We start from the raw sequence: 24332 nt of genomic DNA, 5'->3' as shown, positions 1-24332 counted from the left end.
GACACAGTAGTCACAAGCTGACACTTGGGAGGATGGAAACTAACAAGTTTCCGGAGCCTGTTTCTTTCTTCCCACTCTACTCCCAGCTTCATCTTTGATTGGTTCTCTCAATGCTTTGTCCCTCAGTTTCTCTTCTGTGAAATGGGGGCAAGCAGACTTTGATCATCATGGGCTTCCCTCTCAGGTGGGAAGTCAATAGATCCAGCTCTGGTCTCCCAGGTGTTTGGGGAAAGGGTGAGAGCCCCTGTGATAGGCTTTCTGTATGTGAGTGACCCTCATCCCAGGAGAGCTTGTGAGTCTCTTGAATGCTGACTCATCACCTGGACAAGCCCCAGCACTGGGAACAGATTAGGCCTCCCTTTTGTCTTTTCTTGACCTGTTCAGGGAGAGGGAGCTTGGAGACACATCCACAGAGTTATGGCACATTAGGCTGCAGAAAGAAAGAGAAAGATGGAGTTGCAGCTTCGTGATTGGGTCCAGTCTTTGTGGAACACCTACTCTGTGGGTCTGTGACTGTCCCCAGCCAGATGTCAAATGGGGGTGGTGGGTTGCGGGGAGGTATGCTCGCAGATCTTCATACAACCTGGACAGCGTGCTTGACGTTCCCTTCCTTTTGCCCTTCTGGGCGCCCTGCAAGAAGAGGCCAGCAGCATCCATAAGGCTCTGAGCCTGGAGATACAAGACCCACAGAAGGACTGGCTGGGCACCACAGGGGCACTGGGGGAACTCATGACTGTCTCCTGGCCTAGCTGCCCTCTGGCTCTGGCCTTCTTACCTTCTCCTTCCTCACCCATTAACACTTTAAAACACAGATCTAAGTCAACTCTGGGTGCACATTAAGTAAAGACAACCCATCGCCTTACCTAAGTCTCTACCCCATGAGTCACAAAAACTAGGGCCATCTGTTCCTCCATGACTGACAGGTACTGGACCCAAGGCTTCTCCCAGCTGCTGTGGCTTCAGCCCTTCTAGGTCCTGAGATTAACATGTCAGCTTGCTCAAATAAACAAGCACACTGAGACAAGTTGTGATCCAACCAGCCCCACGTATCTGTCCATCCACACTGCTCATGGCATCATGCAGCAAGGCTGGAGGCCAGCACTGTACACAGTTTCCTCACAACTCTGACCTCAGGCTTTCCCATGGTTACACAGTATGGAGAATGGATGGAAGCCAGTTCCTGCATCTGGCCCAGCACACATGTGCCCTAGCTAGCTCTCTGTGTTGAGAGACGGGGAAGGACTCCTTGGGCTTTGGAATCCTCCCTGCCCTTGGCCCAAGCTGACTCACAGGCAGCAGACAACCGGTAGAGCTAGTGTGAGTGGACTCCCCTCTTTCTTCCCAGAGGAGAGGGGACCAGGCTTGTCTGCCCTTCTGGACCCTGTCCTGGCACCACTGGGTTCTAGAAATGCTTGAGAGAAATAAGGGCTGGGGCCCCCATACCTCCATGACTATACTGGTTCACTCGTTCAGTGAACGTTTATGGAACAACCACATGGTCCCAGGCATAGTGGCAAGTGCTGAGGTCATAAGGAGCTCCTGACCTTGGGGAGTCACCATAGTGGAGGAGATCCCTGTGTGTAAGCTATGATGGAGCTAAACCCAGGGTGAGAAGAGGCACACACCAGACCTGTTTGGGAGAATCAGGGAAGGGTTCCTGGAGGATATGGTGTTCCTATATGCCAGGGCATTGGGTGAGTTTGGAAGCACCAAGGGAAAGAATCTCTAAACTGACACTTCCCTGACTAGGACCCTCCAACTTGGTGCCTTCTAGACTCCAAGCTAGAGAGATGGTGCACAGGTCCTCTGCTCAGTGATCCTGGTGGAGAGGAGGCAGTGCACTTTTCCCACCAGCATCCTGTCTTACCAGATGTATGTGTATCCACACTATCTGTAGAGCCATGACTTAACTCTCTCCAGCCCTTCTCCAGGAGGTTCTCCCCTGTAAGCACAGGGCTACAGGAATGTGTGTGTGTGTGTGTGTGTGTGTGTGTGTGTGTGTGTATTTTCCCATGCTCTAGTGTGCAGGTGTACTTACTAGGGAAGGGTCCTCTAACAGATTATTACTACCTATCTCTGAGTCCTGGGCATATGTCTGCAGATCACATAGTGTGACCAGGAACAGTTAATGTCTTTGGGTTGAATGGGTGACCTGGGGACCATCAAGCTGGGTAAGCGAGACCTAGGGACCAGGGTCAGGGCCAGAGATTTCACTGATTGCTTGGTAGAAGTGAGGCCTGAGGACAAAGATCACAGGACAGGGGCCAGGGCACGAGATTCTCCAGCCACTGCCATTGGCTGGACGCAATCTGCTGTTCCCTCTGCCTCGAGCTTCTCGCACCCCCTCCAGTCTCTTTCTCCTTCTCGGCTCCTCTTCCCCCGGCCGCTGGCCCGGTGCCCGGCACCCTGCGGGCTCGGAGGCGCTCGGGAGCTTTCCCTCCGCACGCGGGAGAGGACCCGGTCCGGGAGTGGGGGGTGGCTACCCGCCCGGGACTGGCCCCCGACCGCGGGCGAACGCCTGGGCACCGGGGAAGTTTCCCTGGCAACAGTGGGGAAGCCCCGGGACAGACCACTCCGCGCAGCTCGGTCCTGTCTTCGCGCGCCCAGAGACGCGTGGGAGGCGAGACGTGGCTTCAGAGCTGGGGTCCCGGGCAAAGGGGGCCGGCGGGGTCCCGCGTGGCTCCCCGGCGGGCGCGGGGCCGGGGGCCGCTGCGGAACAATGGCCCTGCCCCGCCCACCAGCCCCGCCGCGCGAACCCGAGCCTGCGGAACCCGCGGGCGCTCGGGGCGGGCGGCCCGCACACATGCCTGCACATCCACGTGTGTGTGTGTGTGTGTGTGCGTGTGTGTGTGTGTGTGTGTGCGCGCGTGTGTACCTGCACGCGCGCAGGGTGTTCCGCCTTGGAGCGCGCTCAGCAGGGGACAGTCACTGCCAGGCACCGCGGTGGAGGGTGAGGGTGGGGGGGGTAGGAATCCCATCCCTCTGTGCTGCGCACAGGCCTCTATGTCTCTGGGATGTTTTGGTGAGACTTGAGCCAGGTTATAATTCGGGGTTCTCCTTCAAGGAAAAAGGCAGAGAGCGCACGCTTTCGCTTTCACACAGACACAGGCCAGAGGACTGGTGTGTGCAACACGAGTAACCAACAGGTGTTGCATTATTACTGCAAGCCACTTCGCAAGGATCATTTTATGTCATCCTTACTGCGACTCCATGAGGCGGGCTGTGCGTTCAGCTGAGATAAGGGGAGGTTAAGTCGCTTGCCTCTGGTCACAGCAGCCAGGAGTTGAGCCTTTCAGAAGCGTGATGCTAGAGCCCAAAGTCTAAGTCCCTGCCCAGAATCCTGCGTCCCCGAGACGCTCTGACCTCCCTGCCCTGTCCCCCATGCCCCCTGTCTTTCTGGGCCTGTGGGAGGCTGACCATGAGAGCAAGCCCAGGACCAGGCAGGCCATGCATTCCTCCCAGCCTCCTTCCACAGCCAGGCCTCCCGGAATCCTGTCCCAGGATCCTTCCTCTGGGAAGAGGAGAGCACAAGGAGCTGGTGCCAGCCATTGGCTTCCCAGCAAGAGAGGCACCTGGGATTGCCTGGGAGGAGGACTGAGGAGCTCCCTTGTTGGCCACCGGTCTCGGGGTCAGGCCACCTCCCTGGCCAGTCACCGGCACCTGCATTCCAGTTGTGGCTCCCTGGCCGGTGCAAAAGTTTTGAATGAGACTGACCGGCTGCCTCCCTTAGGAGCAGCGGGTCTTGTCATGGCTGCGAAGTGCTGGGCGTGTAGAAGGGAAGTCTGTGCACATGCTGCTCCTCGGGCTTGCTCTGCACTGTCTACTCAATTCCTCTACCAACCAGAGGGTCACTCTTCCAGGGAGAAGATCCAGAGTTCCTTTAGGGCTGTACCTTTCATTGTGCGTGAGGGTGGCTCTCTAACATGGAGCCATCATGTTCCATCTTCCCAACTTTTCTTCCCCTCTACTCGACCTGTTCAAATCGTAGTTAATATTCAAGGCAAATTCAACTCCATCCCATTCTTTTTTTTTAAATTTTTTTTTTCAACATTTTTTATTTATTTTTGGGACAGAGAGAGACAGAGCATGAACGGGGGAGGGGCAGAGAGAGAGGGAGACACAGAATCGGAAACAGGCTCCAGGCTCCGAGCCATCAGCCCAGAGCCCGACGCGGGGCTCGAACTCACGGACCGCGAGATCGTGACCTGGCTGAAGTCGGACGCTTAACCGACTGCGCCACCCAGGCGCCCCTCCATCCCATTCTTAAAGCTTTCCCTGAACTTCACCACTGCTGGATATGCTTTCCCTCCTCCATGGGGCCTCCAGAGAATGTACTGCAAAATCTATGGCCCTTCTTACACAGACTTAAGAATAATTACCTTCATGAATCTCACCTCTCTTACCAAACTCCAAGCTCCTTGAGACAAAGTCTTAATGTCATCATTCGACTCTTTCATTGGCTCTAGTAGGAGGGAAATGTATAGGAAACCTCAGTCACTGAGCTGGTTGTTTGAATAAAGGGAAATAAGTGTGCATTTTGGTTGTACTGATGTGGTGAAGGAAATAGTAAGAGGGCTCAGTACTGTTGTTAAAGCTAGGGGTGGGATTCAAGGTAGAAATCTCTTAGAACGCTGGGAGTAGTAGGAAACTTCATTAACCTGATAAAGAACACCTGCAAAAACCCTGTAGCTAATATGATGAAGTATTAGATCCTTTTTTCTTAAGATGTGGGAAAAGGCAAGCATGTCTGCTCTTACCTCTTCCGTGCAACACTGCATTAAAAATCCTAGCTAGTGTATAGCAAGAAAAAGAAATGAAATTCTTAAACATAGGAAAAGAAAAACTGTTATTATTTGCAGGAAACATAATTTACATATGAAAAACTCTATGAAATTTATTCCCCAAAAGCCAAAATTGGCGAGAGAATTCAGAAAGGTCAAAGGTACAAAGTCAAGATAAAAAATAATTCCCTGCTGTGTACTCTAAAAGAGCAATTGGAAAGCAATATATTTTAAATATATTTTTAAAAATAACATCATGAATATCATAAAGAAAGGAATAAATCTTAAAAAATATTTGCAGGATATCTGCACTGAAAACAACAAAACCTTTATGATAGAAATGAAAAGTTTTTAAAGAACCAGAGGGAATATAATAAACAGGTATACATTGTGTCTTGGATGAAAAACTCAAATGTTCTATAGGTTAATCTCTATAAAAATCCAACATGTTTTTTTTAATAAAAAGTATATGGATCAGCTGATTCTAAATGGAAATGGAAATGCAAACTGCCTAGAATAGCAAAAACAGTCTTGAAAAAGAAGAACAAAGTTGGAGGAATAAAACTATTTTATTTCAGGAGTAACTGTAAAGCTCGAGTAGTCAAGACACTGTCGTATTAGCAAAATTAGAGACAAATAGATCAATAAAATGAACTAGAAATTTTAGAAATACGCCAACACATATATGGTTAAGTGATTTTTTGCCAAGCTCCCAGGTCAATACAATATGGAGGGGAAAGTCTCTTTAGCAAATATTGCTATAACAATTGTATATCCATACAGAATAAATGAACCTCAACCTCTAACTCACTCTATGCCCCTAATTAATTTGATCATAGTATTAAATGCAAAACCCACAACCACAAAGCTTGTGTATAAAGCCACAGAAGAATATCTTTGTGACCTGTGGTAGAAAAAGATTTTTTGGACAGAACACAAAAAGCAATAATTATATGAAAAGATAGATAAATTAGATGTCATGAAAGCTAAAATTCTCTGGTATCAAAAAAATATTAAGCCTGGGTAGCTCAGTCGGTTGAGCATCCAATTTTGACTCAGGTCATGATTTCATGGTTCATGAGTCCGGCCCTGCATTGGGCTTGGGGCTGTTAGTGCAGAGACCCCTTCAGATCCTCTGTCCCTCTCTCTGTGTGCCTCCCACACTCACGCTGTCTCTGTGAAAATAAACATTAAAAAAAAAAAGAAAGAAAGAAAACAAATAAAACAAATAGACAAGCCAGAGAATGGGAACATATATTACAGCACTTAAAAAGGTAAACAACTCAATAAAAAAAGCGGCAAAATATTTGAATAGACATTTCACAAAAGAAGACATAAAAATGACCAATAAACCCATCAAAATTGTTCAACATCACTAGTATTAGATATCACCCCTAAGGCATAAACAAACAAAAGAAAAAATAGAAGAGCGCCAGGTTGCTCAGTCGGTTACATGCCCGCCAGACTCTTGATTTTGGCTCAGGTCATGATCTCGTGGTTTGTGAGTTTGAGCCTGGCATTGGGTTCTGTAATGACAGTACTGAGCCTGCTTGGGATTCTCTTTCTCCCTCTCTCTCTCTGCCCTTTCCCCCACTTGTGTGTATGTGCACTCATATTTACTTTCAATAAATAAACTTAAAAAAAAGAAAAGAAAAAATAGATAATTTGGACTTTGTCAAGGTTAAAAACTTTTGTGTTTCAGAGGATATTATCAAGGAAGTGAAAAGACAATCCACAGAATGGGAGAAAATGTTTGCATATTATATATCTGATAAGGGACTTATACCTGGAACACACAAAGACCTCTTACAACTCCATAATAAAAAGACAAGTGACCCAACTAAAATTTGAATAGATATTCTCCAATGAAGATTCACAAATGGCCTATAAGCACAAGAAAAGATGCTCAATATCAATATATTATCCATCAGGGAAATGCAAGTCAAAACCACATTGAGATACTTTATACCCATTAGGATAGTTTTTTTTAAAAAGATAGGGTGCCTGGGTGGCTCAGTTGGTTACGCAACTGACTCTTGATTTTGGCTCAGGTCATGGTCTCACCATCTTGATCTGAAGATCATGAGATCAAGCCCCACACATCGGGCTCTGAGATGGGAATGGAGGCTGCTCAGAATTCTCTCTCTCCCTCTCCTTCTCCCCCTCCCCCACTCATCTCTCTCTCTCAAAAAAAAAAAACAATTAAAAAATAAAAAAGACAGATGATAACAGGTGTTGGTGAGGATGTGGAGATATTGGAATACCCACACACTACTGGAGGGAATGTAAAATGGTGCAGCCACTTTTGAAAACTTTTTGGCAGTTTCTCAAACCTGGTGCTGCTGGGTGGCTCAATTGGTTGAGCACCTGACTCTTGCTTTCGGTTCAGGTCATAATATCACAGTTTGTGGGTTCAAGGCCCACATCAGGCTCTCTGCTGACAGTGGTGAGCTGACTTGGGATTCTCTCTCCCCATCTCTTTCTCTCTGTCCCTCCCCCACTTGAGCTCTCTCTCTCTCTCTCTCTCTCTCAAAATAAATAAAAATAAATATTAAAAAAAGAAAGTCCCTTACTATTACTGTAAAAATATATACACATATATTATATAATATATTACATATATAATGCTAAGTGAGAGAACTCAGAGACCACATCAGGGACACCTGGGTGGCACAGTTGGTTGGGAGTCCGACTTCGTTCCGATCATGATCTCACAGTTTGTGAGTTCGAGCCCCACATCTGGCTCTGTGCTGACAGCTTAAAGCCTGGAGCCTGCTCCAGATTCTGTGTCTCCCTCTCTCTCTGTTCCTCCACTGCCTGTGCTCTTTCTCTCTCTGTGTCTCAAAAATGAACATTAAAAAAATTTTTTTTCAAGGTCACATCCTATTATCCAAAATAAATGAAATGTCCAGAATGGGGAAATCTATAAAAATGGGGTAGACTGATGGTTGCCTAAGGCTTGGAGAGGGTATGAGGGAGATTGAAGAAGGGGTGATGGCTAAGGAGCGCACCCCCCCATTTGTGGGGTAATGAAAATGTTCTAAAATTGATTTTGCTGATGGATGTACAACATCGTGAATATAGTAAAAGGCGCCAGATGTACAACTTACATGGATAAATGGTGTGGGCTGTAAATCAGATCTCAATAAAATGATTTTTCAAAAAGCTACAGTGAGATAACACTACATCCTTACTAGAGTGACTACGTTTAAAAAGACTGAGAACAGTAGGTCTTGGCGAGCACGTAGGAAGCCAGAACTCTCGTGCATTGCTGGGGGAAACATGAAATGGTACAACTACCTCAGAAAATGGTTGGGCAGTTTTTGATAAAGGTGAACGTCCGTCCATCCTAAGATCCAGTAATTCCACTCCTAGGAATGTCCTCAAGTGAAACAAAAACCCGTGTCCACAAGAAAATCCACTGCGGCCTCATTCATTGTTGCCTCAGATGGGAAACACCTAAAAAGTTCGCCAGTTGGAGACCAGATAAACAACTTATGGGCCATTCATCCAGTAGACAGATCAGAATCGAAAAGAATGAACCACAAATACATGCAGCAACATGGATGATTGTCAAAAACATGCTCAACAAAGAAGGTGGCCACTGAAAGGACATGACAGCCAATTCCCTTCATAGGAAATCCAGGAACAGGAAAGACTAGTCTCCAGTGAAAAAGGCAGAATGAGGTTGCCCAGGATAGGAGGATTTGATCTGGAAATGGGCCAGGGGGAAGATTTTGGTCACTGAAATGTTCTACGTCTTGTTTGGGGTGCTTGTTATCTGAGTACATACAATTGTCAAGATCATCAAACTGAACACTGATGAGGTGCACACTTCAGGGTGTGGTATTTTCCCTCAGCTTAGCTAGGAAGGGTTGGGCCCCCGAGTACGAGCCCAGGAAAGGGAGTCCTAAAATCTGCTTGCTTCATTCATACACTCAGAATACCTTACATATTTAGTGTGCCCCCGCTATACAGAGCAGGCACTGTTATGGAAAGCTAGTATCACTGGTGAATTAGGTCCATGTTCTTGCCCTTATGGAGCTTACATTCTGCTGGGAGGGACAAGTAACAAAATAAACAGATATAAAAGGTCAGATGGAGAAAGAAGGGATAAGGGGATTTAAAATAAATTGTTCTACTAAATGCAGAAATTTTGCACATTATGGGCATCATCTTTGCTCAACAGGCACCCAAAGCCCCTCTTTTCTCTCTCCCTCTGCCCTGCCCTTTCTTCCTTCTTTCCTTCCTTCCTTCCTTCTTTCCTTCTTTCCTTCCTTCCTTCCTTCCTTCCTTCCTTCCTTCCTTCCTTCCTTCCTTCCTTCTTTCCTTCCTTCCTTCCTTCCTTCCTTCCTTCCTTCCTTCCTTCCTTCCTTCCTTCCTTCCTTCCTCCTTTCCTTCCTTCCTTCCTTCTTTCCTTCCTACCTCCTTACACCCCATGTCCCTACCTCTCTACCTTCCTCTCTACCTTCTAATTACTGTCCTCTTGCCCTGTAAGCCTGGTGATTCCGTGTTTGGGCCTTACAAATTTCCTAGCTGAGTTCTCACCAGCCTATGACTTTCTTGGCTCCCCTCTGGGGCACAAATATTGTAATCAAGTCTCACCCTCATGGGTGGGCAGGGCCCAGAGTAGGCAGAACCTCCATCAGGAGATGTTGATTTCTAGATTGCACATAGTTGCAAGGGGACAGCCTGAGGGCAGAGCTCAGCAGAGCACCTGAGTGTCTCCACCTGACCTCTCAAACTTCCTGACCTCTGCCAAGGATAAGGATCTTTCTGAGGAATTCTGTGCCCTCGTTCTTATTTGATTTTCTTTCCATCAGGGGCCTGGCAGCTGAATCCTCTCCAGCACTTGTCCTGTTGCATTTGTTTGATGTCTGTCTCACAGGGACGCCTGGTAGAAGGCTGGGCAGTCAGAGCACTCTCCTGCCTCTTCCCACTGCTGAGAGGGCAAAGAGGTTGATTGGCCTGTACAATTCCTCTCCCCCACAAAGAAAGGACATGACCCCAAGCAGGTCACTGTCAAAGGAGATGAGAGAGATCTCTGTGCCTCTGGGATGGGCAGGCACTTCTCAGAGTGGCGTCAGCCTCTCCTTAATGACCTCGTGGCCCCAGTCATGGCTTTGGGTTTCCCAGTGTAAGGAACCCAGTGACGGTGGGGCAGACTTCCGTGGGAAGCCATGATGTTCCTGGAAGGGGAGGTCTTCCGGGCATGGGGGTTTTGGGTCAGAGGAGGGTGGCCCTCTCCCAGAGCTTTCCTGGGCTTTCAGGAATAAGAAGCCTTATGGCTTTTCTCTGTCTCACCTCCTGTGGCTGTGAGTCACTCTTGGCTGCAAGTTCAGCTGCCACATCTGTCAAGACAGTCCCTCTGTTGACTCTGACAAGGCCTGAAATACATGGGCACACACCATGTGCTGGTCTCTGCTTCCTGGACTCGTGTTGAGGACTCCACGTCCTGGCCATCGTGATACTGACCCTGCATTGCATTGTGGCTGATCCCAATCACACCCTTCATAGGTTTCAGTTTCTTTCCCTAGCCCACGGTAGGCAAGGGGGTGACACAGTAGTCACAAGCTGACACTTGGGAGGATGGAAACTAACAAGTTTCCGGAGCCTGTTTCTTTCTTCCCACTCTACTCCCAGCTTCATCTTTGATTGGTTCTTTCAATGCTTTGTCCCTCAGTTTCTCTTCTGTGAAATGGGGGCAAGCAGACTTTGATCATCATGGGCTTCCCTCTCAGGTGGGAAGTCAATAGATCCAGCTCTGGTCTCCCAGGTGTTTGAGGAAAGGGTGAGAGCCCCTGTGATAGGCTTTCTGTATGTGAGTGACCCTCATCCCAGGAGAGCTTGTGAGTCTCTTGAATGCTGACTCATCACCTGGACAAGCCCCAGCACTGGGAACAGATTAGGCCTCCCTTTTGTCTTTTCTTGACCTGTTCAAGGAGAGGGAGCTTGGAGACACATCCACAGAGTTATGGCACATTAGGCTGCAGAAAGAAAGAGAAAGATGGAGTTGCAGCTTCGTGATTGGGTCCAGTCTTTGTGGAACACCTACTCTGTGGGTCTGTGACTGTCCCCAGCCAGATGTCAAATGGGGGTGGTGGGTTGCAGGGAGGTATGCTCGCAGATCTTCATGCAACCTGGACAGCGCACTTGACGTTCCCTTCCTTTTGCCCTTCTGGGCGCCCTGCAAGAAGAGGCCAGCAACATCCATAAGGCTCTGAGCCTGGAGATACAAGACCCACAGGACTGGCTGGGCACCGCAGGGGCACTGGGGGAACTCATGACTGTCTCCTGGCCTAGCTGCCCTCTGGCTCTGGCCTTCTTACCTTCTCCTTCCTCACCCTTTAACACTTTAAAACACAGATCTAAGTCAACTCTGGGTGCACATTAAGTAAAGACAACCCATTGCCTTACCTAAGTCTCTACCCCACGAGTCACAAAAACTAGGGCCATCTGTTCCTCCATGACTGACAGGTACTGGACCCAAGGCTTGTCCCAGCTGCTGAAGCCACAGGTCAGCTCCTGAAGCTCTAGGTCTTGAGATTAATATGTCAACTTGCCCGAATAAACAAGCACACTGAGACAAGTTGTGATCCAACCAGCCCCACGTATCTGTCCATCCACACTGCTCATGGCATCATGCAGCAAGGCTGGAGGCCAGCACTGTATGCAGTGTCCTTAGAACTCTGACCTCAGGCTTTCCCATCGGACACGCTCAGTGTGGAGAATGGATGGAAGCCAGCTCCTGCATCTGGCCCAGCACACATGTGTCCTAACTAGCTCTCTGTGTTGAGAGACGGAGGAAGGACCCCTTGAGCTTTGGAATCCTCCCTGCCCTTGGCCCAAGCTGACTCACAGGCAGCAGACAACAGGTAGAGCTAGTGTGAGTGGACCCCCCTCTTCCTTCCCAGATGAGAGGGGACCAGGCTTGTCTGCCCTTCTGGACCCTGTCCTGGCACCACTGGGTTCTAGAAATGCTTGAGAGAAATAAGGGCTGGGGCCCCCATACCTCCATGACTATACTGGTTCACTCGTTCAGTGAACGTTTATGGAACAACCACATGGTCCCAGGCATAGTGGCAAGTGCTGAGGTCATAAGGAGCTCCTGACCTTGGGGAGTCACCATAGTTGGGGGAGATCCTTATGAGTAATTTATGACGAGCTTAACATAGGGTGAGAAGAGGCACACCCCAGACCTTTTTGAGAGAATCTGGGAAGACTTCCTGAAGGAGATGGTGGTGTTAAATCCAATGGGACCATTAGTGGTGAAAGTGTAGGTCAGCAGTTGATGAGTTTATGTGCCCAGAAAAGCACAGATACTCTAATCTGACACCCCACCAACGAGGTCCCTGCAGTGTGTCTTTTGGACTTGTGCTTACATGTTCAGGTGTGCATACCTGGGAAGGGTCTCTACCAGGACATACGATCTATCTCCAGGGCTTTGGGGTATGTCTCCAGATGACATAGTGTGATTGGGAACAGTTAATGTCTTGGGGCATAATATGTGACCTAGGGACTGATTGCCCAGGTATGTAAGACCCAGGGATGAGATCACAGGGCCAGGGCCAGGCTAGAGATTTCTGTGGTGGCCTGACCTCCTGCAGGGCATCTTCCCCCATTCTGGAAAGGCAATCCCACATTTGAGTATTCCATGTAGGATAGACAGCACAGAGGACAGGCAGACACAGGCACAGCACCTGCCACAGCAAAAGAGATGAAGGAAAGTCCTTCTTGCCCTGGTTCTGTGGAGCCAAAGTGGGATGAGGGGGTGGGACTGCCTCTACTGTGGTCTGAGAGAGAGAGAAGTATAACCCCATTTGTTTCTCTACGTTGCTAAGAGTGCCCTGAGGGTATCACAACTAGTGTTCCAGGATTCCAAACCAGTGCCTCCCTTCCAGGGTCAAAGGTCAGGGTCCAAGCCTTTCTAGCCCTTCCCCTACCCCCCTTTTTTCTCTTCTCCCTTTTTACTCCCTGTCTGTAGCCCCCTGCAGGCCTCTACCAGAACTAAGAAGTGCCCCCCAACCTTCCTTAGTCCTACAACCTTTCCCCATTCGATCTAGCCCCATGTCAGGGAGCGTAGATAGTTTTCCCTCCCATGGCCTTCCCTTTGCCTGATAGTAACCTCTTCCACAGCTGATGTCACCTCTGCTTTGCACTGACACAGCAGCTGAGCTGGGCACAGCAGGACTGCAAGGTCCAGAGGGCAGCTGGCTGTGTTCCGAGCCAAGCTTCCCTCTGTGACTCTTCTACCAGCCTTTTCCAGCCAAGAGTCTGCTGCTCTCCCATTCTGTTTCTCTGAGCCAATGTGTCCACCTGGGGATTTAGTGTTGACCGAGCCACCCATGTGTCCAGCAGAAAGTCAGAGCTGTGCTCTGCATGGGGGAGAATGGAGTCAGAATTCTGGTCCTGCCCCTGGGGAACCCACAGATTTCTAAGAGAAACAGGAGAAAGCACAGTAGCCAATTAGGCAAGATAGTATCTGATAATGGCAGAGTGTAAACGTATTAAGTGGGGTACAGGTTCAGGAAATGGAGAAGGACCCTTGCTAATATAGATACCCTAGAACTGGTTAGGGGAACAGGGTAGGCTTGAAACAGACTCATTTATTTTGTGTGTGTGACAATCTATTAATCTATTAATATTTACCCTTATTTTTGGAGTGCCTGGGTGGCTCAGTAGGTCAAGCATCTTACTCTTGATTTTGGCTAGGGTCATGATCTCATGGTTCATAGGCCTGAGTCCCACACCAGGCTCCGAGCTTACAGTGCAGGATTCTCTCTCCCTCTCTCTCTGCCCTTCTCCCCACTCATGCTCTCTGGCTCTCTTTCAAAATAAATAAATAAACATTAAAAAAAATTTTTTACCCCTATATTTAACCTTATTTTGTAAGGCTCAGAAAAGTTGTGCCAGCTCGGGGTTTTGAGGTAGGGGGTGATGTGCTAGGAATAATACACCTGCTGGGTGGGTGGTAGGTACTTCACAGATCATCTAGTAAGCAGTCTTTCCAACCACAGAACAAACATGCTAAGCAGAGAGTGGACAGGAGATTTGATGTGTCCCATCCCTCTTCTGCCCTCCCACCACCTACCACTGCACCCATGGTCCCATCCAGGCTCCATAAACCCTGGAACCTGGGGCCCTGGCCCTAGGCAAATTACAGTCTGGAAGGCCCCATGGTCACCCAGAGGCACCTGGCTTCCACCTTTCTTCTCCAATGCTCCCTGTAGAGGATGGAAAAGGGAAAATCTCGTGCTTGCCTTCAGCTTTGCCTTTGACACAGAAGGTATAAAATAACGTAATCATGGTGGATTTCCAGGCTATTTCTCTGCTGTTCCCACATCAGGATTTGGCTGGATTCCCTATTAAAGCCTGGAGTTATTGCCTTATATTTGCCTTGAGAATTCTGGATTTGCAATGTCATCTGGCCCAGACGACATTCTTGCAGAATTGTTGGTTTCCCCAGGCCCTCCTGTCAAGCAGCAGCCCAGAAAGCCAACTGTATTCATCCCATCCCTCCCAAGCCTGTGTGGCAACTGAGACCCAGCCAGGGGAGAGAGGAGCCAAACCCAGAACCCCATATACAGTGTGTCCCTCAGCCCCAAGAGCACTCAGGCAGGCCCACGGGGGCCACTGACACAGTCAGTGGCTATCATGCTGGGTGCCCATTACTCTTCTCCCCTATCACCCTCCTTAACAAATCTCAGCTTTCCTTAGACAAATGCCAGCTTCTTCATCCTGAAACCCTAAGAGCTACCTGGCCCTCTGGACCACCTGCAAAGCTACAGTTGCCCTACCATGTACTAGGCCTTGGCTGAGACCAGAACCACGCTGCCAACCACTTAGATGCCTGGGGAGGATCACCTGAGACAGTGGGGACCCCAGGAAAAGGAATGGGGCCTGGTGCTGGCCCACCAGTTTCCTGCCAGGACAGACTGGCACCTGGGCCTGTGGATCAGGGTTAAAGTCAACACACACCTAATCCCATCACTACCTTCAAGTTTCCCTGTTTACAAGCAAGAAGGAGCCAAAGACAGAGGCGTGGAAAAGGTAGGGCTTGCTTGGGAGGATGTTTGTATCTGGATTCATCCAGGAGAGAAGGAACAGAGTCAGATGCAGGGGATGGGAGGAGCTTATTCTCTGGTGGGGGTAGCTAGGAGCTGCCCAGCCAATAATTGAGCTTAGCCAAGATACTAAGGGAGGCCCCTTCCTGGGAGACACAGAATTCCCTCTCCTTGAAGACCTCAACAAACCTTTCTTATGCTAACTGCTAACTATGCAGCAGAAGTGCACCTGATCTTCCTACCCTCTCTCCTTGACTCAGAGGCAGACTTACCTCATGGTCTGACAGCTCTCCTAGCCTTCCTGGGCTCCCCTACTAAACACCTCAGGACCCTCATCTAATCTTGGTGTCTGCTCAGAGGACCCAGATCAACACCGAGGTGTACTAAGTCTCCAGAATGATAAATGCCTATGGATTAGGTAGGACCTGTTAGCAGGGCCTGTCGTGAGCTTTTAGAGTTACCTAGAAGAAAAGAGTAATTAACAGGAAGGAACTGGGGAGAGAAAAGGTCTCTGGACGCTCCCAACTGCTTTTGCGGCCTGAGGCAGGGCAAGGGTTCTGCTGTCATCTGGTGGCCATTATAGGCAAAGCACCTTTGCGTCTTCCCTCCGTTCTGTGACTCTGCCCAAGAGGCGTCAGTGGAGAATTTGTTGTGGTGGTGTTTGGGGTCCATTTTCTCCCTCCCTTACAGCATTAATTGTAACTATTGACTTCCAAACCATATTCCCAAATGTTCTACCTTGAAAATTAGTACCATAATTGCATACATCGGTGAATTTACGGAAAACTATGGAATTACACACTTTAAACGGGTGAATAGTATGGTATGTGAATGATACCTCAATAAAGCTGTTTTTAAAAATCAGCATCATAAGAGGAGTTGGAATAAAGTGAGACTTTTAGAACATGACGATGAGGATATTGGTTTCAGTTTCTTCGGATATCCCCAGATACACAAGAAGTTCACCCAGTAAGTATTCAATAAACACTTGATAAATTTCTTGTGTAGTTAAATGGAGCCTCTTCATTTATTGCCTCACCACCCACTCTTTAACCTCTGCCTCCCCACTTCTCCAAATCAGGTCTCCGTAGCCTTCTCACTTTCCAAGGTCACCTGAGAGATTCTAGTCTAAACATCTGAAGGCTTTTAATTTATCAGAATCCTTGACCTTTTAGCACTGATACGGTCAATAATCACTCCCTTCTTAAAATACTCCTCCTCTGACTTTTGTGTCTTGAAAACTCTTGGTTGCCTTCCTGTCTCTCTTATGACTCTTTCTCTCCCTTTCTGGCTCCTCTCCTTTCCCCTCAACTCCTTTCTCCCTTCATGCAATCCTTTGGCAATTTCAGCTATTCCTGTGGCTCCAATAAACATGTCTAGCTACATGATCCCCACATCACTCCCACCAGGGTTTATTACTGTCTCAAACTCTAACCCAAATTTTCTGGTGACCTCTCAGATTTCATCATCTGAGTGTCCCATTAACACTTGAGACTCAAACATACCTAAAGCTGAATTTCCTGTTGTAACCTGCTCCTTTTGATCCTTCTCCCCACCCCCCACCCCACCCCCACTCCATTATAGCATCATTATCCTTCCAGTTGTAGGGACTTAAGACCTTGGAGCCACCTTTGATTTTGCTCTCCCTTGTACCATACGTCCAGTCAGGGGCCAATCCCTGCAGGTTCTGCCTATGAGATGCCACACATATCTTTCCATTCCTTTCTATTCTTATTTTACAACCATCATTCAGGCTTTCATGCCCTGTCCCTAAACTAGTCCAGCAACCTTCCAACTGATTTCCTTGCTTCCAATCTCCCCCCCAAATCAGCCCATCTTCTTATCTGATTATTTTTCATAAAATATACCTTTGATTTCATTACTGTTTGGAAGCTTTCTTTGTCTTTCTGTTGCCTGAATAGATTTAATTTTTATTGCCAGAATGAGTTAAATGTTGGGCATTTGAGACCTTCCATATTCACTCCCAACCCTCTTTCCAGGCTTATTTCCAGGCTTATTCCCCAGTGAGGGTGGTGGGACTGCCCACCTACCTGCCTTTGCATACACCGCTGTGCCTGTGTGGATGACACACAGGAAATATTCTCGCTGTAGTCAGACAGATCTAACTCAGAAGACAGTTTCCACCATCAGTTGTCTCTCAGATCCTCAATTTCTTCCCCCATAAAATGGAGATAATAAAAACGTACTCCATTGGATTGTGTGAGAATTAACTGACATGATGCACTGTGAGGTGTGTGCCATGTGTATGGTTAATAATGGCAGCTCTGCTTTATTTTTGTTCCTTAAAATATTTTTCATCCTTCAAAGTCCATCTCAATGCCATTTGTTTCAAAATTCATTTCTTGACCCTTCCACTTCCGGACCCACTTTCCTTCCTCAGAACTGCTGTTAGATGCTGTACTTCTCATTACATTACTTCTCATTGTGGCTATTCTCATCTTTGTCACACATTCCACCCCTATTCTTCCTCAACTGTAATCTCCAAGGAAGTAGTAATTAATATACAGTCTGGGAGCAAGCGATTGATTGATAAGCAAATCTATTGCATGGAACTTTCATGACTTCCGGCTGATGTGTAGAGCTAGTTTCTATGTATCTGATTAACCATAACTTAATTTACACATAAAATTCGGATTCTGTAGACACATGTGCCAGAATTTTTCACATAACTTGTGATGAGCATTTTCTCATGATATTAAATACTATTCAAAATGTTGATTTCTGCACAACACATCATGTGTATGTCTGCTTTTTTTTTTTTTAATTTCCTGTCAGTTTTAATGAATGGCAGTAGCATATCACATGCAGTTCTGGGTGAGTTCAGGGTGAGAATTTTCTAATGAACCTTTTCTAATACTAAAACTGTTTCTTTTTGTGTCATCCAACATTCACCTCAAGTTGAGGGAAGAGAAAGCTGGATGAATCCTAAGTTTCTTGGGGGGAATCCAAATCTATATCTTCCCTCTTTGCCAGGAGATAGGGCAGGGCAGGAGGATCAAGTTCTAGCCCCCAAAGAAAGAAGGACTAATAAACAACACATTTACTCTGTCCTTTTGAGGCCTGCCTTCCTTTTAAAAGGAACCACATCCTTAACACACAGGTAGTTTTCAACCTTGTATCCTTATTTAATATTTTTTTCTAGTGTTGGATATTTGAGCTTCCTCTTTGTCAGCTTTTAAGAGATTGTTATCAATTATGTTGATAGAAACATCAGGATAGCTTTCTAGATTTAGGGTTACGGGGTGAACAGAATTAAAGAAACATTAAGCTCTTGGTTCCAAATTCCTGTTTGAGAAATTAAAACAAACTTTTTTGAAGTATTGACCGTTACTGAGGTATGATTGGCATGCAAAAAGTTGTACATCCTTAAAGTATACAACCCGATGAGCTTGGAGATAAGTAAACACCTGTAAAACCATCACCTGAGGAAATTTTTAATCAGTTTGTAGTTTTGCCAGCTACTCTACCTCTCTTATTAATTTCTGCTCCTTTCCAGGTGTCGAGGTGATCATCAATTTCAGGAATGAAAGAGTGGTTGGATTCCATGTGTTCAGAAGGAATCCAATGCAAGCCTTCAAGCTTAGCTCAACTCTTGTACTGGTGACCATGAGGATTAAAGATTACTGTATGTCGTACCCTTTCTCTCTAATTTAACTAAGTCTGTTTCCTTGTGTATATTAGCAGTAAAACATTTCTGAATCTCAGAAAACCCTATTTGCTGCCAGGCCAAGAAGGGGGAAGAGAGGTAGAAATCCTGATTCTGTTCCTCATTTGCCTTAGAAATTTGGGTGTCCTACCATATTTCCTCCTAGCACCCTGTACTTCTCCTTTGCAGCACTTTTTATGATTACAAATCATAAATTATCTGTCTATTTGCTTGATGCCTATCTTCTCTTCCAGAATGTAAGTTCTGTGAGGCACGGGCCCTGATGATCTTATTTGCTGCCTACCCCAGAGTCCCTACTATAGAGTCGGCACTCAATAAATACCTGTGGAATGAGTTATGACAGGAATGAGGACTCAGGATGGACAAATGTGTGTCTCCTGTGATGGGGCCCTCAGAGGCAGGGACAAGGAGGTATGTAGGGTGATTGCCCTGAGACCCTGAAATGATGCTGGAAGAGTGAGCATCTGGGAGATCTGCCCTCGTTCCCAGTCTTCCATCTTCACAACCTCAGGACTTTCAGTCAACCAAGCCTCCTGTGAAATTTAGTGAGTAGCTCTGAAGGAGAGAACTGTGCCCTCTCAGGTCCTCTTCCCCATAATCCACTTCCTCTCTCATGCCTTTCTTTCCCCTCCACCTCCTACCTTTCTTTCTAGCCTAGTGTCTCCGGCTCACATGGAGCTCTTTCCTCCCGACTCCACCCTCTCTAGCAGGAGGCCTGGCTAATGCTTACCATCCCACACAGAACCCTGCCTGCCACAGCTGGAGCTCTTCCTAGAAGGGATAATGCTGATGGATCACTTCAGGACCATGTGAACATCTGCGTCTGGACTACACTCATGCCAAGGGGTAAGATCACGGCCTCAGACCCAAGTTTCCAGACAACTGAAGACTGACTTCCTTATTTTTGTTGATGGCATCATCTCCCACCACCTGGGTTTGGTTGGTTCCATCTACCTGTCCAAACTTCTACAGAAGGCATAGACAAATGGGGATAGATATCCCGGAGGGCTCTCTAGATATGGGAGGAAAGTTGAAGGGCTCATTTCAAAAAGGTTCTCTTTGGAGGGATGGAAGATGCAAAATGTATTCCAGCAGGACATGTTAAATCCAGGAGGTAATGGGAAGGAAGGAAGAGACTGAAATGGGTCATTGTGATGAGGGGAGGCGGGTCTCCTCCAGCCTTCCCCTGTGAGGTCCCTGATGAAATACAACAGAATGCTAGTTTCTTGGCTTTCTGGGCTGGAACAGCTGCAACAGGACTTCATACACCTGAGCCTTCCAATGGATCTGGCTTGTCTGTTCTAAGGTATTGAAAAGCTGTGGCTTGTGTTGCAGTGCTGTGGTGTTTATTGCACAAAAACAGGGAGGGGAGGACTCCCTTGGGATTAGCCTACTCCTGTCTGTTTGCTTGGTCCACTGTGTTTATTGCTGAAAACTTCAGCTCCTCAAATTTCAATATTTGTGCCATGCAGATGACTAGTGGCATACTGGTGAAGGGTAAGCTCTTAAATGCAGGGTTCTCTTATAAGAAAGTGATCTTCCATGTCCTCCATTGAGAATCATTGCCACGGTGAGCCACTGTTACTTATGGAACTCTATTATTTATGTTCATTGAGGTGGGAAGAGTCAAGGGTCACTATGTAAAATACAGAAGGTGGTTTGAAGCTTGCTTCTCCCTGTAGAATCTGGACTGTGAGTCATACCAGGGCTCCTTCTTTAAAATGTGAAAGGTGACTTATCCCAGGGGAATTTACATGGAGAACTTATAAGAAGATGGGTCACAGGTTTCCTTCCTATGGCCTTTGCTGTCTCTGGGCTTTTTGTCAGGACCCAGTGGATCTGAGTGGCACTAAAGAGCCTGGCTAGGATGGGCATGGCATGAGAAAGGAGTGTACTCATGGCAGAAATGGTGTAATCCTTTTGCTGGTGTGTGCAATAGGATAGTGTGCAACCACAAAGTGTATCCCAGTGAAGCAATGGGATCGATTCACCAAGTGGGCTAAGAGGCATCATGCTGAAGAGGTATTTTGGGGTCTGATGGACAACCAGGCTTGCCATGTGTTCAAAAATTGCTAAGAGCTGCTCTCATTCCTGACTACTGTTGTGACACTCTCCAAGTGAAAGGCCATCATTCCTCTCTGTTGGTGTCAGTTGGAATGGAATGGGTGTTGATATGGAGAGTTCTGAGACCCTTGTCTCTCAGAGATAATGACAACAGAGTCCTGACTGAAGGTATCTTCCTTAAACATGAATTTCTTGTGCTGGGCACAAGGATGGATGCTGTGGCAAGATAACTAAATTTGTTTTGTGCTTTATAGCACACAGTTCATAAAGGTTTCTGTATCTACTGTTTTAATCTTAAAACAGTCCTTAAGTTCAGCAGAGCAGGGTTTAGTATGAACACTCTGCAGATACATAAACTAAGTCTCAAAAGGGACTTTCCCAGAACCATACACTTAGTAAGCTGCTGAGCCAAGAGTTCAACCTGGCAGCTTGAGTTTCAAGGTCAAGCCTGTTGGGTTTTGCTAAACTGCTAAGAAGCAGCCTGAGTCACAGGACTCTGATATTGGTTGCCCTTATTAACTGGATCTGGCCACTCAGGAAAAGCCAAGTGCCTTAGAAGCTTGAAGACATTAAGAACTGCTGGACACAAAAGTATCAGGAGATCCCACTTGATTAATATGTTTATGACCTTCTTGAGCAAGACTAAACACCCTAGGAATGCACAGCACCTTTAGAGAAAATTTCTCAAGCTGTGTTGCATAACCTGTACTCCTGAGGGGTATTATGGGTTGATCCACACACATGGGGAGAGGAGACTGAGCAGGGAAAAGCAGTGTTTCCTAGGTTGGGTGACTGTGAATAAAGCAGTCCAGCTCTGGTCACAAGGGTGTGGGACCCGTCACATAACGAACCTCCTTGAGTCCATCCGAACCCTTGTTGATCACAGGCCTCTCTCAGAATACAAAATTACCCCCAAGGAGTCAGAAACCATCTCCTCTTCCTCTCATCATTTCTTTGAACTACACTGCTAGCTTCCTATTTATCACCTCTGTGCTAATGTTCAGTTTTGCAAGCCAGGGGTCCTTTTGCAATTGTTTGAAGAGCTTGTGGGTGAGAGGCATCAGTTCCTGTTCCTTCACTATCAGCAGATTTCGCACAAATTGGTCAAAACTGGCACACTTCCTTGTCTTTTGTCTTCCCAAAGAAAACAAGCACTTTAGATTATGTCTCATCAACCAATAACATGTAGAGATGAAACTCTTCCTTCTAGGGAAGCTCACAGAGAAGCCATAACTCCATCCCAGACAGAGTTAATTCCCTAAAAGTATCTGGGCCTGGGACAGGAGATCCATGCTGCAGACCCAGGGGTAAGATAGCTGCTGTTTTTTCAACCCTTTCTCAGGTGTTGGAGTACACTTATTTATCAAGGACCTGAGGCCAGCCTTGGGTTGTCTGGAATCAGGATCTCTTTATGGGGACACTTAAGACTGGTGACTTCGACCAGATTGGTGTTTTCCTGAGCGGTGAGGTGGACTTCAGTCGAGTGAGCAATAGAGTGGCCCAGATGGGGAGCCAGCAGTTGGAGAGAGAGCAGCCCCCACCCCAGCCATCAAGGAGGATATAACCCCTGCACCTGTGGGGCCAGTGCCATTCTGGACACATGCTTGTAAGGGAGCCCCAGGCAAGTGATCAGAGGTTGGAGCAGAGCAGAGGCAGAGATGTACCTGGGGGCACATGCCAGGGTTTTAATTCAGACATCTGAGATGGAAGAAAGCAGACCAGTACTGGGGTGCCTGGGTAGCTCAGACTTTGATGGTTAAGCATCTGACTTTGATTCAGGTCACCATCTCATGTCTTGTGAGTTCAAGCCCCAGATCGGGCTCTGTGCTGACAGCTCAGAGCCTGGAGCCTGCTTTGGATTCTCTGTCTCCCTCTCTCTCTCTGACCCTTCCCCATTGGTGCTCTGTCTCTCTCTCTCAAAAATAAACATGAAAAAAAATTTTAAAAAGCAGACCAGTGCTGATAATTCTCATAGTTCCATTATGTGCTCATGTTTACAGCCCTCGGTCCAGTACCTAGCAGAGTCATAAGATAAAGTTGTCAGCTGAGCTGAGTCCAGATATCTACTCTTCTTAAGGAGTTCCAAATCACACTGTCCTTGCCCTTTGCTCTCTGATACATTCTCCCAATCAGGGCTTAGCTTCTTGCCTAGGCTGAGCTTCATACCTTTGAGGAACACTTTTCTGCCAGTGTAGCTCTCTCATAAGCCATAGGAGGGCAGACCTCAGAGAAAGGATATAGACAGTCTGGACCTCCATAGTGCCCCCCACCATCGCGACCTCATCAGCAGTCAGGACACTGCCCCTTAAATGTCTAAAACAGGGGCTCCTCCTGCCTCTTTCCTTTTCCCAGCTGTAGGGCCACCTCAGGGGACAGCCCAAGGTGAGACATTAAAGGGGCCTCAGACACCATTGAATGAACCTGGAAGGGGGGCAGCACTTTCCAGTCTCCTGTCCCTGGCCTTGGTCCCTAGCCCAATCCATGTCGGCCCTTTCAGGAGCTTTTAGTGGAAATTAGCCCAGACCCACAACGGAGTCTGCCAGGCATCTTTGCCAGCTCCTCCCACTGCTCTTTCATCCCCTCTTCTTTCCGACTGGGACCCTCCCCCCACCCCCATCAGCCACCAGGCCCATCTATAAACAGCCCTCCTCTCCTCCCGGCACACCTCTCTCACTCCTCCTTCCTTCCACCCCATCTCCACACCTCCCTCCCAGTCTTCTCTTTCTCCTGCCAAACCCCTGCCTTCTAGCTCCCTCCTACCCCCCTTTCTCCAAGGTAGAGGAAGAAAGAGCCCCAGACAAGACTGATGGCCATTCTCCACCCCCTTCTGTCTGCTCCCTCCCCACAGCTAGTATAGATTCTCCCGACTAAAGGCAGGAAGCAGAGGCTTTCTGAGACCAGCTGTTCTCTCCCTCTCTTTCCTTTGCCTTCTGCTAACTAGACTGGACTGTGTTTTGCTCCCTCTTTCTTCAGGTGACAGCGGGTATCTGACGTGCCAGGTCCCCTACCTCATTCCCCACGAATGCTATGGGAAGTCCCAAGGGGCAAGAGCTCCAAACTATGGGGAGAGGAGCCTGGGACAACCCTGCCTACAGTGGTCCCCGGTCCCCACATGGGACACTGAGGATCTGCACCATCTCCAGTGTGACACCCCCTGAATCCCAGCCCCAAAAGCCTGAAGATGGACCCCAAAAGAAGGCATACAGGACCCTGGTGTCCAACTGCTGCTTCCAGATCTGCCGTGGCATCAGAGGTACCTGGTGGGAGGAGGGTTCTTTCAGGATACTGGAGTTAGAAGAGGGGTCCCAAAAGCTTTGGGGGGAGATGTGATCTAAAGAAGAGGTGGGATGTCAATATCTCTTTGGGCTTTATGAATTGTCCCTTAGAGCTGATGTCCCCAGAACACAGAGGCCAGTCTCATGGTCTCTCAGAGAGAGAGACTGGTGCAGTCATCTCCATCTCTGGGGACCCAGAAAGGTATGTGGGAGTTAGCTGGAGGGAGGGCATATTTGTGATGATACCCTAGATGGCCCCACCTGAAACAAGGACCTCCTTTCCAGGTCTTCATTCTCTAATACCCAGTGTCTTTTCCACTATCTACCTCAGGGTGTTTGATGAAGGAGGGCAGGCTTGAGTGTGGTTAGAGTAGCCAGATTCAGGAAGATAATAATACGGTGATGTGTGAGGAGAGAGCCAGAGTAGAAATGGGAGTAAAGTCCAGGGACTGATGGGCCG

At 47.7% G+C, this 24332-nt stretch overlaps 1 protein-coding gene across 1 annotated transcript in view; it reads left to right on the top strand.

The window, feature by feature from the left end:
* Positions 1 to 23036: 23036 nt before the first annotated feature.
* PKD2L1 (polycystin 2 like 1, transient receptor potential cation channel) overlaps positions 23037 to 24332 on the top strand; it is a 34002-nt gene continuing 32706 nt past the window's right edge. Inside the window, exon 1 of the mRNA XM_058697474.1 lies at positions 23037 to 23850. Within this exon, the coding sequence (XP_058553457.1) occupies positions 23625 to 23850 (226 nt within the window). The 5' untranslated portion in view covers positions 23037 to 23624. The remainder of the gene's footprint in view (positions 23851 to 24332) is intronic.

Source organism: Neofelis nebulosa, chromosome 13 (assembly GCF_028018385.1).
Source record: "Neofelis nebulosa isolate mNeoNeb1 chromosome 13, mNeoNeb1.pri, whole genome shotgun sequence".
Taxonomy (NCBI): domain Eukaryota; kingdom Metazoa; phylum Chordata; class Mammalia; order Carnivora; family Felidae; genus Neofelis; species Neofelis nebulosa.
The sequence above is the reverse complement of the archived record's forward strand: the minus strand, read 5'-3'. Positions and strand labels throughout refer to the sequence as shown.